General features: G+C 41.7%; 1 protein-coding gene across 2 annotated transcripts in view; it reads right to left on the minus strand.

Annotated features, from left to right (window-relative positions):
* Positions 1 to 13,065, minus strand: part of MGAT4A (alpha-1,3-mannosyl-glycoprotein 4-beta-N-acetylglucosaminyltransferase A) — a 73,276-nt gene that overhangs the window by 19,193 nt on the left and 41,018 nt on the right. For both annotated transcript variants that reach the window (XM_056555942.1, XM_056555943.1), the window contains exons 4-7: positions 8,324 to 8,464; positions 4,264 to 4,397; positions 2,610 to 2,656; positions 860 to 973 (exon numbers count right to left, since the gene is read on the minus strand). In XM_056555942.1, the coding sequence (XP_056411917.1) occupies positions 860 to 973; positions 2,610 to 2,656; positions 4,264 to 4,397; positions 8,324 to 8,464 (436 nt within the window). The remainder of the gene's footprint in view (positions 1 to 859; positions 974 to 2,609; positions 2,657 to 4,263; positions 4,398 to 8,323; positions 8,465 to 13,065) is intronic.

A 13,065-nucleotide genomic window follows, 5' to 3' on the forward strand; every position in this document is an offset into this window, starting at 1 on the left:
CACTGTGACTTGAGAAAAGTGGTGTGAGACCACAGAAACATTGTCTTATTTTTAGCTGGAATAAAACACTTTTCATTTTGTGATACTCCAGTGTGCTGCAGCCGCTTCTTTTCCTCTGCAAATTTTTGGACACAGGATCGAGGTCCCTGAGACTGCCTGCACCCACAGATTTTTTGCCTCTGATAGTGCTGCTCCATTTTCTCATATATATATGGACCGAGGTTCAGAATATGCGGGCACCCCGACTTCTTTTTTTCTACACATTCCTGGAGGTGCTGTTTTTATTGGATATAGATAGATATATATATATATATATATATATATATACACACACATACATACACACACACACACACCTAACACACCTATCTATTTAGTGTAACCTCCAGTTTGCTGAAAGCTGTACACTGGTTTTGATACCTGGATCATTTTGATCCTTACATTATCACATCCAACCAAGATCACCGTAGTTCCTGACACTACCAAAACCATTGAGCTACCATATACAATTACAAGAGGTGCCCTCCCATCTATTTTGCACAGACTGGAGACGCAGCTGATGCTGGGTGATACAGTAGGCAATGATCCGGCGCCCAACAATTTCTGTGCATGAGTCCCGTTCATGGTACTATACCGTCCAGCATCAGCTACGTCTCCAATCTGTGCAGAATGGGTGGCATCTTTGGGCTTAGACTTTAAACAGGACTCTTCAGATAACTCTTTACAAATGGATTTTGCTTAAACATTGTGATTAAAATACCACACATATAAATATAAAACAACAAAACATAAACCTGTATCTGAAGCGACATGAGGTTTGAAGTCTAGTAACATTACAGTGTAACTTTGTATTACATACCTAACCCTTTCCTTGGAGTCTCCAAATGTCTCCTTTAAATTTGTTAAGTCTGGATAATATGTAGCAGGCGGAGAAATTACTTCCACTAATCCGGAGCTGATTTCTGTGGAGAACCTAATAAAACACGTAAGACATTTAGGGTTACTGACCCTGGATCTGATGTTTCTGTATAAAACTAGATGTATAATTGTCATGACTCAACCTGGTTCAGGCAGAAGGGTTACGTTGTCTGCTGTTTGGCTATAGCATCATGTGTTGTTGTGAAGACGGCCGGGCCTATCACATCACACTGAGAATGATCCAGCTGGAATAATTCCGGCTGGAGATTCCGAGTGCGGCCAGCGCTGACTAAATCAGTTGGCAAAAGGACCACGTGGACATTGCCATCCTCATAGATGGCAATGCCAGCAAAGTAGATTTCTCCTAAAGAATGGACAAGACCGTTTTTTCGACAGCGGAATTTCATCAGTGGAATATCCGCCACTAAATTAGTGTGCACTGTACAGTGTATTCCCATTGCCTGCACCGGAAAACGGCGAGTCTAGCTTTATACTGCTTGTTCTATTCTGGGTATTCTGACATTGGCTTGATACACATTTATTCTCTGCTAAGTGATTTGATACCTTTGCCGTGATCTCAGTTTGGACCTGACTTGTTTACTACACTTTCTCTGTTTGTCTGTTTATACAATATACAAGGATTTATTGACAACTTCCTACTTGTCAGAAGGCTTGAAACCTCAAACAGATGATTATTGATTATATTTTTTTCTCTTTTTTATTTTTAAACCTACACACTTGCCCTTATGTGAGTGTTTGAAAAATGAAGTATGAAAATGATTTATAAAAGTTCTAAAGACAAAGCAAATATAATTAAAAACAAAATAATAAAATTATACAGCTATGAGTTAGATCTAGTGGCTTCTGTAGTTATAGAGATTATCATAGGGGTGGTGGTGGTGGTGGTGGTGGTGATGGGGGGGGGGGGGGTCAAAACTATCCCCATTGTGTGGGATATAAAAATGTAAACCTCTACTCCCCTCCATCGCCTCCGCAGTTCCTTTGGTGTCCTGCTCTGGTTCCCGGGCTGTAATTGTCTTCCTGCGCTGCAGCGTGATGTGGGAGACCCAGGAAGTGAATTGCTGGTCGCTGTGATTTCCTGCCTCAGCCAGCAATCCACTGCCTGCAGTCGGACACACTTACGGGGACAGCAGTCATGCTGCAGCTCAGGATGTTGATCAAATTGAGGGACTGGAACTAGACACCTGAGGCTGGGCAAGGGCGCTGGGAGTGTGTAGTTTTGAAACCCCCCCCTCCAGCCCCCCTCCCCCCCCCCCCACCAGATGACCCCTTTAAAGACGACAAGAAACCCTGCAGTTAGATCCTGAATACATGTCATGTTAATAATGACAATGGAAAAAGGCATGGAAGGCAAAAAATAAAACATGTGTCGTTTGCCTTTTTCTCTTCACCAATAAAATTAAATATAGAGTTGCGCTATATATAGCCAAAAGATTAAGTGTAGGTGACAGATCCACATCAATAGGGAGTATGTGCATAGTACTTAAGTATTCATAATAATCCAACCATTGTCATGGATCTACATGGCATCACTAAAATAAAAAGAATGTAATCCGCCCACAAAGGGAAAAGCTCACTCAGAATCATAATAATTACCAAGTCCCCATCAATATCCTGCCTGATCTGTGATCAGTACATATGCTATATAGTTACATGCAGAAGGAACTTACTCTTTCTCCAAGCTGCCAACCACACTATGCACATATTCAAGGTCAGTCTAGAAAATAAAAGGACATGTCAGAGAACAAAAAGCACATGGGGGGTCTTTTATATGGCAAAATTAGTCCCTTAGGATCCATTCATATACTTCTCTTTGTTTGGCATACGCATTAGTAAGCATAGTATTTCCTGACATACTGTATATCTCTCACTGTATATCTCTGCATGCTACAGTGTGAACACAGTCTTAGAGTGCATTTACATCTCGTTCTCACTCTCCGCAGCTGGATCCAGCAAACAATTTAAAAAAACGCTAGCTGCCATTTCCATTGCATACTCCATCTATTTCAATAAGCCTCTGGTGACTCTGGTCAACTCCACAGCAGCCCCGACCAGAGTCACTTTTGGACTCCAGTCAGCTTATTGAAATGAATGGAAGATTTGGCAGCAGGCGGTTTTGAAATTCTCCTGCCGGATCCAGCTGCTTGAGAGCAAAACCAAGATGTGAATGGACCCTAAGATGTATACATTCAACTTGTACTATTTGATAATACTCTAAGAAATGTCATACTAATAAACAAAGCATACTCACTTGCCCTGATCCCTGCTGTTACCGCTCCTTCCTCTGATGTGTCAACACATTAAGAAAGGTCATCTCAATCAGTCACTAGCCACAGCATTGACTGGTCCTGATGTGTTGACACAGAGGAAGTAAGGAGTTTTTGGAGAGAGGTAGGAGTTATTAATGGGTTAGAGACAGGCTCTTACAGACGCATATTGGTCTGCTTTCTTTTGCTCTGTGCACGTAAGATTATAGTGATGGCCTGGAAGGATGTGTCCTCTCCCCCTCTGTCCCGGTGGATAGCCTTAGTGAATAAGTATGTGCCTTTATATCATGCCCTTTATGTCAAAATTTGATAAGGTTTGGGTGCCATGGTTAATGCTGGATGTTTCTACTGATCCTCCAGTTCGGGGTGCCTCTCAGTCTTGAGGTGGTCTGTTGGACTTTGGGAGGTCTTGTCTGTTATGTGGTCTTCATGTGTTGCTGTTCTGGGTGGGCCTGCCCTTCCCTTGCGCATTTATGCCCGTTTAACTATGTGTACTTCAGTCCCTTTGAAATGAATGTATTGGGGTGCGTGTGGGTCTACCGGAACTGTTTATTTGTTTGTTGTTTCATTGCATTGAAAATTAATAAAAATATGTTTAAGGAAAAAAAAAAAAAAAAAAAAAAGAGGAAGCAGGGTGTAACAGAAATCCATCAGAATAGCAGCTTTTAGGTATCAGGGTAGGAGAGTACTGCTGCCTCCCATAGACTTGCATAGAGAGGGCGTGGTGAGATGTCACAAAGAGGCATGGCCATGATGGCACAAGCCCCCGATGCCGCACCCAGTGTTCTAAACGAACCCCGGGTGCTGCACAGAGATCGCGGGGGTCCCAGCAGCGGGACCCCCACAATCAGACATCTTATCCCCAACCTTTTAATAGGGGATAAGGTGTCTAGGGACAGAGTACCCCTTTAAATCCTATGTCACACAGACAAACTTCTGAAACAATTTTATAAGAAGTTGTGTGAGTTTACCAAAATGTAATCGACACTAATATTTCTACATGTTGGATCAAGTCGTGCAAGTCAATATATATCATCAGGTAAAGAGATGCACTTACTTCTCCTACGAAGACTATTATAACACAGTCAAGTTTTTCTTCTGGAGACAATTTATCTATTAATGAATGTAGAGTTTCGGTCAAATACGACTTCACTTTTCTTTTCACAGTTGGGATGCCCATTACAATTGACACTAGAACAATAGGAAAAACAAAACTATAAATTAAAAAGTAACCAAAAAAGAAGGAATTCTTTGACTACCAACAAGTCCCTCAGTGGCTTGTTAGGTCTCTGTCAAGTTAAACTGTTTGCTTCACACAGATGTCACAGTCTATGGATTCTGACAACAGACATCTCACACATATTTTTAGATTTTATAGGCAATATATAAAAACAAATATTTTTCTACATGATATCACAAATTATTTTGGAGATGAACAATGCCCAACTATTAAAAGGAATGGGGAATGTTTATTTAATCTGTATAATCCCTATTAAATTATGCTGGTATTATAATTAACATTTATCCAACCCTATTGATTCCAAAACATGGACTTTTACTTTGACATCTGAAACCTAATTTAATTCTTATCTAGGCTAAATAATACCGAAGAGCCTCCCCCTGAAAAAACCTCTTCATCATTACATTCATCATCACATTTTATCTGACAAAAAGAACCTTTAAGGTAGAAGTTGAGCCAGATACATTTCCCCCCAAAAGGTTAGAGCATTTTAATAGATGACATATATGTAAGCATGCCCCTACCTGAGTGAGTGTAGATGTCATATGTAAGCATGCCACTGCCTGAGTGAGTGTAGATGTCATATGTAAGCATGCTACTGCCTGAGTGAGTGTAGATGTCATATGTAAGCATGCTACTGCCTGAGTGAGTGTAGATGTCATATGTAAGCATGCCCCTACCTGAGTGAGTGTAGATGTCATATGTAAGCATGCCCCTACCTGAGTGAGTGTAGATGTCATATGTAAGCATGCCACTGCCTGAGTGAGTGTAGATGTCATATGTAAGCATGCCCCTACCTGAGTGAGTGTAGATGTCATATGTAAGCATGCTACTGCCTGAGTGAGTGTAGATGTCATATGTAAGCATGCCCCTACCTGAGTGAGTGTAGATGTCATATGTAAGCATGCCCCTACCTGAGTGAGTGTAGATGTCATATGTAAGCATGCCACTGCCTGAGTGAGTGTAGATGTCATATGTAAGCATGCCCCTACCTGAGTGAGTGTAGATGTCATATGTAAGCATGCCCCTACCTGAGTGAGTGTAGATGTCATATGTAAGCATGCCACTGCCTGAGTGAGTGTAGATGTCATATGTAAGCATGCCGCTGCCTGAGTGAGTGTAGATGTGATATGTAAGCATGCTGCTGCCTGAGTGAGTGTAGATGTCATATCTAAGCATGCTACTGCCTGAGTGAGTGTAGATGTCATATCTAAGCATGCTACTGCCTGAGTGAGTGTAGATGTCATATCTAAGCATGCCACTGCCTGAGTGAGTGTAGATGTCATATGTAAGCATGCCACTGCCTGAGTGAGTGTAGATGTCATATGTAAGCATGCCACTGCCTGAGTGAGTGTAGATGTCATATCTAAGCATGCTACTGCCTGAGTGAGTGTAGATGTCATATCTAAGCATGCCACTGCCTGAGTGAGTGTAGATGTCATATCTAAGCATGCCACTGCCTGAGTGAGTGTAGATGTCATATCTAAGCATGCTACTGCCTGAGTGAGTGTAGATGTCATATCTAAGCATGCCACTGCCTGAGTGAGTGTAGATGTCATATCTAAGCATTCCACTGCCTGAGTGAGTGTAGATGTCATATGTAAGCATGCCACTGCCTGAGTGAGTGTAGATGTCATATCTAAGCATTCCACTGCCTGAGTGAGTGTAGATGTCATATGTAAGCATGCCACTGCCTGAGTGAGTGTAGATGTCATATCTAAGCATTCCACTGCCTGAGTGAGTGTAGATGTCATATGTAAGCATGCCCCTACCTGAGTGAGTGTAGATGTCATATGTAAGCATGCTGCTGCCTGAGTGAGTGTAGATGTCATATGTAAGCATGCCCCTACCTGAGTGAGTGTAGATGTCATATGTAAGCATGCCACTGCCTGAGTGAGTGTAGATGTCATATGTAAGCATGCTACTGCCTGAGTGAGTGTAGATGTGATATGTAAGCATGCCACTGCCTGAGTGAGTGTAGATGTTATATCTAAGCATGCTACTGCCTGAGTGAGTGTAGATGTCATATCTAAGCATGCTACTGCCTGAGTGAGTGTAGATGTCATATCTAAGCATGCCACTGCCTGAGTGAGTGTAGATGTCATATCTAAGCATGCCACTGCCTGAGTGAGTGTAGATGTCATATGTAAGCATGCTACTGCCTGAGTGAGTGTAGATGTCATATGTAAGCATGCCACTGCCTGAGTGAGTGTAGATGTGATATGTAAGCATGCCACTGCCTGAGTGAGTGTAGATGTCATATCTAAGCATGCTACTGCCTGAGTGAGTGTAGATGTCATATCTAAGCATGCCACTGCCTGAGTGAGTGTAGATGTCATATCTAAGCATGCCACTGCCTGAGTGAGTGTAGATGTCATATCTAAGCATTCCACTGCCTGAGTGAGTAGATGTCATATGTAAGCATGCCACTGCCTGAGTGAGTGTAGATGTCATATCTAAGCATGCCACTGCCTGAGTGAGTGTAGATGTCATATCTAAGCATGCCACTGCCTGAGTGAGTGTAGATGTCATATGTAAGCATGCCACTGCCTGAGTGAGTGTAGATGTCATATGTAAGCATGCTACTGCCTGAGTGAGTGTAGATGTCATATCTAAGCATGCCACTGCCTGAGTGAGTGTAGATGTCATATGTAAGCATGCCACTGCCTGAGTGAGTGTAGATGTCATATCTAAGCATGCTACTGCCTGAGTGAGTGTAGATGTCATATCTAAGCATGCCCCTACCTGAGTGAGTGTAGATGTCATATGTAAGCATGCTGCTGCCTGAGTGAGTGTAGATGTCATATCTAAGCATGCTACTGCCTGAGTGAGTGTAGATGTCATATCTAAGCATGCTACTGCCTGAGTGAGTGTAGATGTCATATCTAAGCATGCTACTGCCTGAGTGAGTGTAGATGTCATATGTAAGCATGCTGCTGCCTGAGTGAGTGTAGATGTCATATCTAAGCATGCTACTGCCTGAGTGAGTGTAGATGTCATATGTAAGCATGCTGCTGCCTGAGAGTGTAGATGTCATATCTAAGCATGCTACTGCCTGAGTGAGTGTAGATGTCATATGTAAGCATGCTACTGCCTGAGTGAGTGTAGATGTCATATCTAAGCATGCCCCTACCTGAGTGAGTGTAGATGTCATATGTAAGCATGCTGCTGCCTGAGTGAGTGTAGATGTCATATCTAAGCATGCTACTGCCTGAGTGAGTGTAGATGTCATATCTAAGCATGCTACTGCCTGAGTGAGTGTAGATGTCATATGTAAGCATGCTGCTGCCTGAGTGAGTGTAGATGTCATATCTAAGCATGCTACTGCCTGAGTGAGTGTAGATGTCATATCTAAGCATGCTACTGCCTGAGTGAGTGTAGATGTCATATGTAAGCATGCTGCTGCCTGAGTGAGTGTAGATGTCATATCTAAGCATGCTACTGCCTGAGTGAGTGTAGATGTCATATGTAAGCATGCTGCTGCCTGAGTGAGTGTAGATGTCATATCTAAGCATGCTACTGCCTGAGTGAGTGTAGATGTCATATGTAAGCATGCTGCTGCCTGAGTGAGTGTAGATGTCATATCTAAGCATGCTGCTGCCTGAGTATTGGGATCAGCTCATAATCTAATAATAATGTTTCCATAACCAACCAAAATCAGGATTGGCTGATAAATCTCTATACCTGTTATACATAAATAAGAAAGTAACATGCTAAAGAAAATCCAGAAATAAGAAGGGAAAACAAGGGGGGGGGGGGGGGGGGGAAGACTCAGGGGATGGAAAAAAAAAAAAAAAGAAGAAGAAGAAATGGGAAAACACAGTGCATTGATGGTTTTGGCACATATAAGTTATGCATTTGTCTTGGAAGTTCATACCTCCTGTTCTTCCAAGACCAACCTGCACAGCAGGCTGGAGGCTTCCTTCATGGTTTAATAAATGAGGCATATGGTAGTATATATTTGGCACTTGAAGAGTTTTTCTGTAATTTAAATCCTTTAACAATTTTTGAGCTTCATCTGAAAAAAAGACAAGGAGCATTGTAGTTCAGTACAAGAACAATGAAATATCCACAAATGTAACAGAGGAGATTTTCATTTAAGCTACAGTAGAAGACTTCAGAGCTGCTGGAAGTTCTAAGAGTTATATTTATAAGTCACTCCAACCGTGAATATCCTATCGTTTATGTCCTAAATTATATGCTGCTAAAAGGAGAACTCCAGCCAAATGAAGTTATCTTTTATATACCTGCACATGTTAAAGTTATATAACTTTGCGATGTACAATAATATGTACTGTAATCGTTGCTTAGCACATACCCCATTTCTCTCTTTTCCTCTATGCAGAAAGTTCAGTAGTTCTTATCACACATGATGATGCCTGATGCCCAACATGTCACATCGTAAAGTCACACTCCCAACTTGTTCACTCAGAGAGCCAGCCCTTCAGTGTGCAGTATGTGATTGTTCCAGATTGGCTGGGGCTGCACACAACTCCCTCATCTATATTTACTGCTTTTCTAACCATGTGACCTGCTCAGCTCTCTGAAGGAATCTCCTCCCGCAGTTGACACAGGAATAAAGTGCAGGGGCCCATGGGTTATGTAGTCTTTTGCAGCTTTCAGGTGGATTTTCAAAGGCTAATTATGGGGACTATTGGGGTCCGATTTTTAAATAATCAGTTGGGATGCCTTGTGGAGTCATATGGGGAGATTTATCAAAACCTGTCCAGAGGAAAAGTTGCTGAGTTGCCCATAGCAACCAATCAGATTGCTTCTTTCATTTTTTAAAAAGGCCTCTGAAGAATGAAAGAAGCAATCTGATTGGTTGCTATGGGCAACTCAGCAACTTTTCCTCTAGACAGGTTTTGATAAATCTCCCCCATGGTGAGTATATGATTTGTATTACAACTGTAAATCATATACCAATGGTACAAATAGACTTGTGCAACACGTAGAAGTTCTTAATAGCTCACCAAAGAAAAAATTATGTTTAAAGGGGTACTCCGGTGGAAAACGTATTTTTTTTTTTTTAAATCAACTGGTCACAGAAAGTTAAACATATTTGTAAATTACTTCTGTTAAAAAATGTTTAATCCTTCCAGTACTTATTAGCTGCTGTATACTACAGAGGAAGTTCTTTTCTTTTTGAATTTCCTTTCTGTCTGACCACATTGCTCTCTGCTGACACCTCTGTCCATGTCAGGAACTGTCCAGAGCAGGAAAAATTCACCATAGCAAACCTCTCCTGCTCTGGACAGTTCCTGACATGGACAGAGGTGTCAGCAGAGAGCACTGTGGACAGACAGAAAGTAAATTCAAAAATAAATCAACTTCCTCTGTGTTATATGGCAGCTAATAAGTACTGGAAGGACTAAGTTATTTAATAGAAGTAATTTACAAATCTGTTTAACTTTCTGGCACCAGTTGATTTAAAAAAAAAAAAAAATAATGTTTTCCACTGGAGTACCCTTTAACCTCATCTTCACCGATTAGCTATAACATTAACCCATTCCTGCCATCGGTATTAGGCCCCTTTCACACTGTCGTTGCGCTCTGTCAAAAAAACATGTTAGGCTCTTTTTTTTTTGCGGACGGGGCACAACAGGCAACAACGGGGCCGACAAATCTCATTTACTTTTATGGGGTACGCCAGGTGCCGTTTTTTTAACGGGAGTAGCAGGAGAAAAAGACGTTGCATGATTTATTTTTTCTCCCGCTATTCTCCCGTTTCCCGGGTGGGAGTTGCAATGCCGTGTTCAAACGGCAGTGTGAATGAAGCCTTATAGGTATGCCAGAAGATGGGAGTGCACACACCAAGCAGGACAGGGAAATGATTCCACTCCATATACAGAGGGTAACAGCTGTTTACTCTGCCACATCAGCTGGCATCAGAGTTACCATTCAACCACTTAGATGCCAACCATAGCATCTAAGCAATTAGACAAATAGAGGGGTCTTTTTTTGTCGTCTCATCATAGGGCGCTGCTGGGTTGTTAGGCCAGCCCGAGGCTTACTAGAGGACCCTAAGCCTAAGGAATAGGATAAAAAAAGCGCAATACTGAAGTATTGCAGAATACTATACAATCTCGTAATCACATGTTCAGGTCCCCTAGGGGGGATAAAAAGGACTAAAAAGTTTAATGCATTTTTAGAAAACATGATAAAAAAAAATAATAATAATAAAAATAAAAATGAAACAAATATTAGAAATTCAATTCTAAACAAACAATAAAAAAAAATAAACAGCTACCAGATCATCAATGTTATTCACTTTCCCTATTATGGCTGATGTGTGTACGTTTGACCAAAGCGCGGATGTTGCAAGCAATATTTCGATATTATGCCATACTTCTATAGTTATGCTCCCAAATAATGATCTCCTTTTATTCTGCTCAGTCAGAAAAGAGATCCCCTTAGATAAATCCAGGAATGCCAAGTGAATTTTAAATAATGGCCTACAGGGCATTCCTAGTGTATGTCATGGCGGATCACTGGCCTGTACATAACATGACATCTGTAGATACATGGAATCTCCAGTCAGTATACGCTCCGGAGACTGCAGGCAAACACTGGCCCATTTCTCACGATGTTCAAAGCAAAGAAACATCTTAATGGAACCCCTCTCTCACATCTATACACAAACACAAATGAGTCAAACAGACGGGTATTATATGAAGAGCATAGTATACATATATCAGAAAATAACATCTGGATTCTGTAACGTGACATAAAGGCTGAAGTCCGTGGAAAAGCCAGGCCTGGGATAATATTTATTTATAGAAAGATCAGTGAGTGAGAAAGTATAAAACAGAACACAAAGCATTCAGAAAGCAAAAGCTGAAATAATACAGAGCACTGGACCAGGAATATAAATATATTATTTAGACATACTTACTATATATATATATATATTATATATTATATATTATATATATTATATATTATATATATATATATATATATATTAATATATACATATACATATATATATGTACGGCCTTAAAGGGGTACTCCGCCACTAGCATCTTATACCCTATCCAAAGGATAGGGGATAAGATGTCAGATCGCAGGGGGTCCCACTGCTGGGGACCCCCGGGATCTCCGCCGTTGGGGACCCCTGGGATCTCCGCCGCAGCACCCCGCTATCATTACTGCACAGAGAAAACTCGCACTGTGCATAATGACCGGCGATACAGAGTCCAGAGCATCATGACGTCACGGCTACACCCCCTAGTGAAGTCACGGGGGCGTGATGGTCGTCACACCCCCTCCTATAGACTTGTATTGAGGGGCAGAGCTGTGACGACAGGATGCTCCAGACCCTGTATTGCCCGTCATTACGCACAGAGCGAGTTTGCTCTGTCCAGTAATGATAGTGGGGTGCTGCAGCGGAGATCCTGGGGGTCCCCAGCGGCGGAACCCCCGCGATCTGACATCTTATCCCCTATCCTTTGGATAGGAGATAAGATGCTAGGGACAGAGTACTCCTTTAAGATCAGCCCTTGAGGGGCCAAATACGCTCACCCCTTTAAAAAGATTTTTCAATTTCATAAAATAATAGCATTTTACTAGGACAGAGTTCTTCTAAGTGTGGACCTCCAGATGTGATGTAGCGAAACTACAATTCCCAGCATGCCCGGACAGCCAACGGCTCTCCGGGCATGCTGGGAGTTGTAGTTTTGCTACATTTGGAGATTCACACTTTGAAGACGACTACACTAGGATATGCCATCAATTGATAAATAGTGAAGGACCAACATTTCCGATAGATTAATAAATCTGGGCCATTGTGTATTTTTCAATTGTTTTCCCTCAGTACACAGGACCACAGCCATTTGTATGTAGGGTACTGCGGCAAGGCCCTATACAAGTAAGGCTAAGTTCAGATCAAAATGACGCGCCGTTGTATCTGTGCTCCATTCATTTCAATGTAGTCAGCTAGTGACTATGTTCATGCAATTTCGGAGCGTACACAAATTTGAGATATTTGGTTTGCGGTGATTTTCAGTCCGAGACAAAACTATGATAAATTGGAAAAGGACCCATAAGTAGTCAATAACTGTCTACGCTCAAGCCATTGAAATGAATGGGGCTGGTGCCTGTCAGAGATAAGATACTTTGGCATTTTATTTTGACATTTTCCCTGACGTATCTGTGCCTCAGACACACCAATCATAATGTGAACAAGGCCTAAGGGTGCAGCTGTGCAGGTAAAAAGAGACTGCACCAGCACTGCATCACATTCATGGTCATGATTGGTAGCGGTCCCAGAAGTTAGACCCTTCACAAGTCATAAAGTCGTGGCATTTTCTATTGATCGGAGATGAGAATGCCCCTTTCACAAGATTTTCAGCTTCCTTAATTGGGCACTCATTAAAACTAATTTTTGCTATTGCACTCCTTATGGAAAATCAAAAAGATTTCTAATGTACTTTGTTTAAATAAAAAAAAAAAAAGTTTTTATGTTTTATTTGTGTTTAAAAAAGCTGCCACTAGGTGTCTCCCTACTTGTCAAGAGCACATTTTCCCCAATCTTTTTCACAGACTTTGGACTCCTGCAAGTCCAAAATCAGGAAATGCTGGGGGGATGCAGTCTTATCCAATCATAGCTCACCTCAC

This window comes from Hyla sarda, chromosome 2 (genome assembly GCF_029499605.1).
Source record: "Hyla sarda isolate aHylSar1 chromosome 2, aHylSar1.hap1, whole genome shotgun sequence".
NCBI classification, from domain to species: Eukaryota; Metazoa; Chordata; class Amphibia; order Anura; family Hylidae; genus Hyla; species Hyla sarda.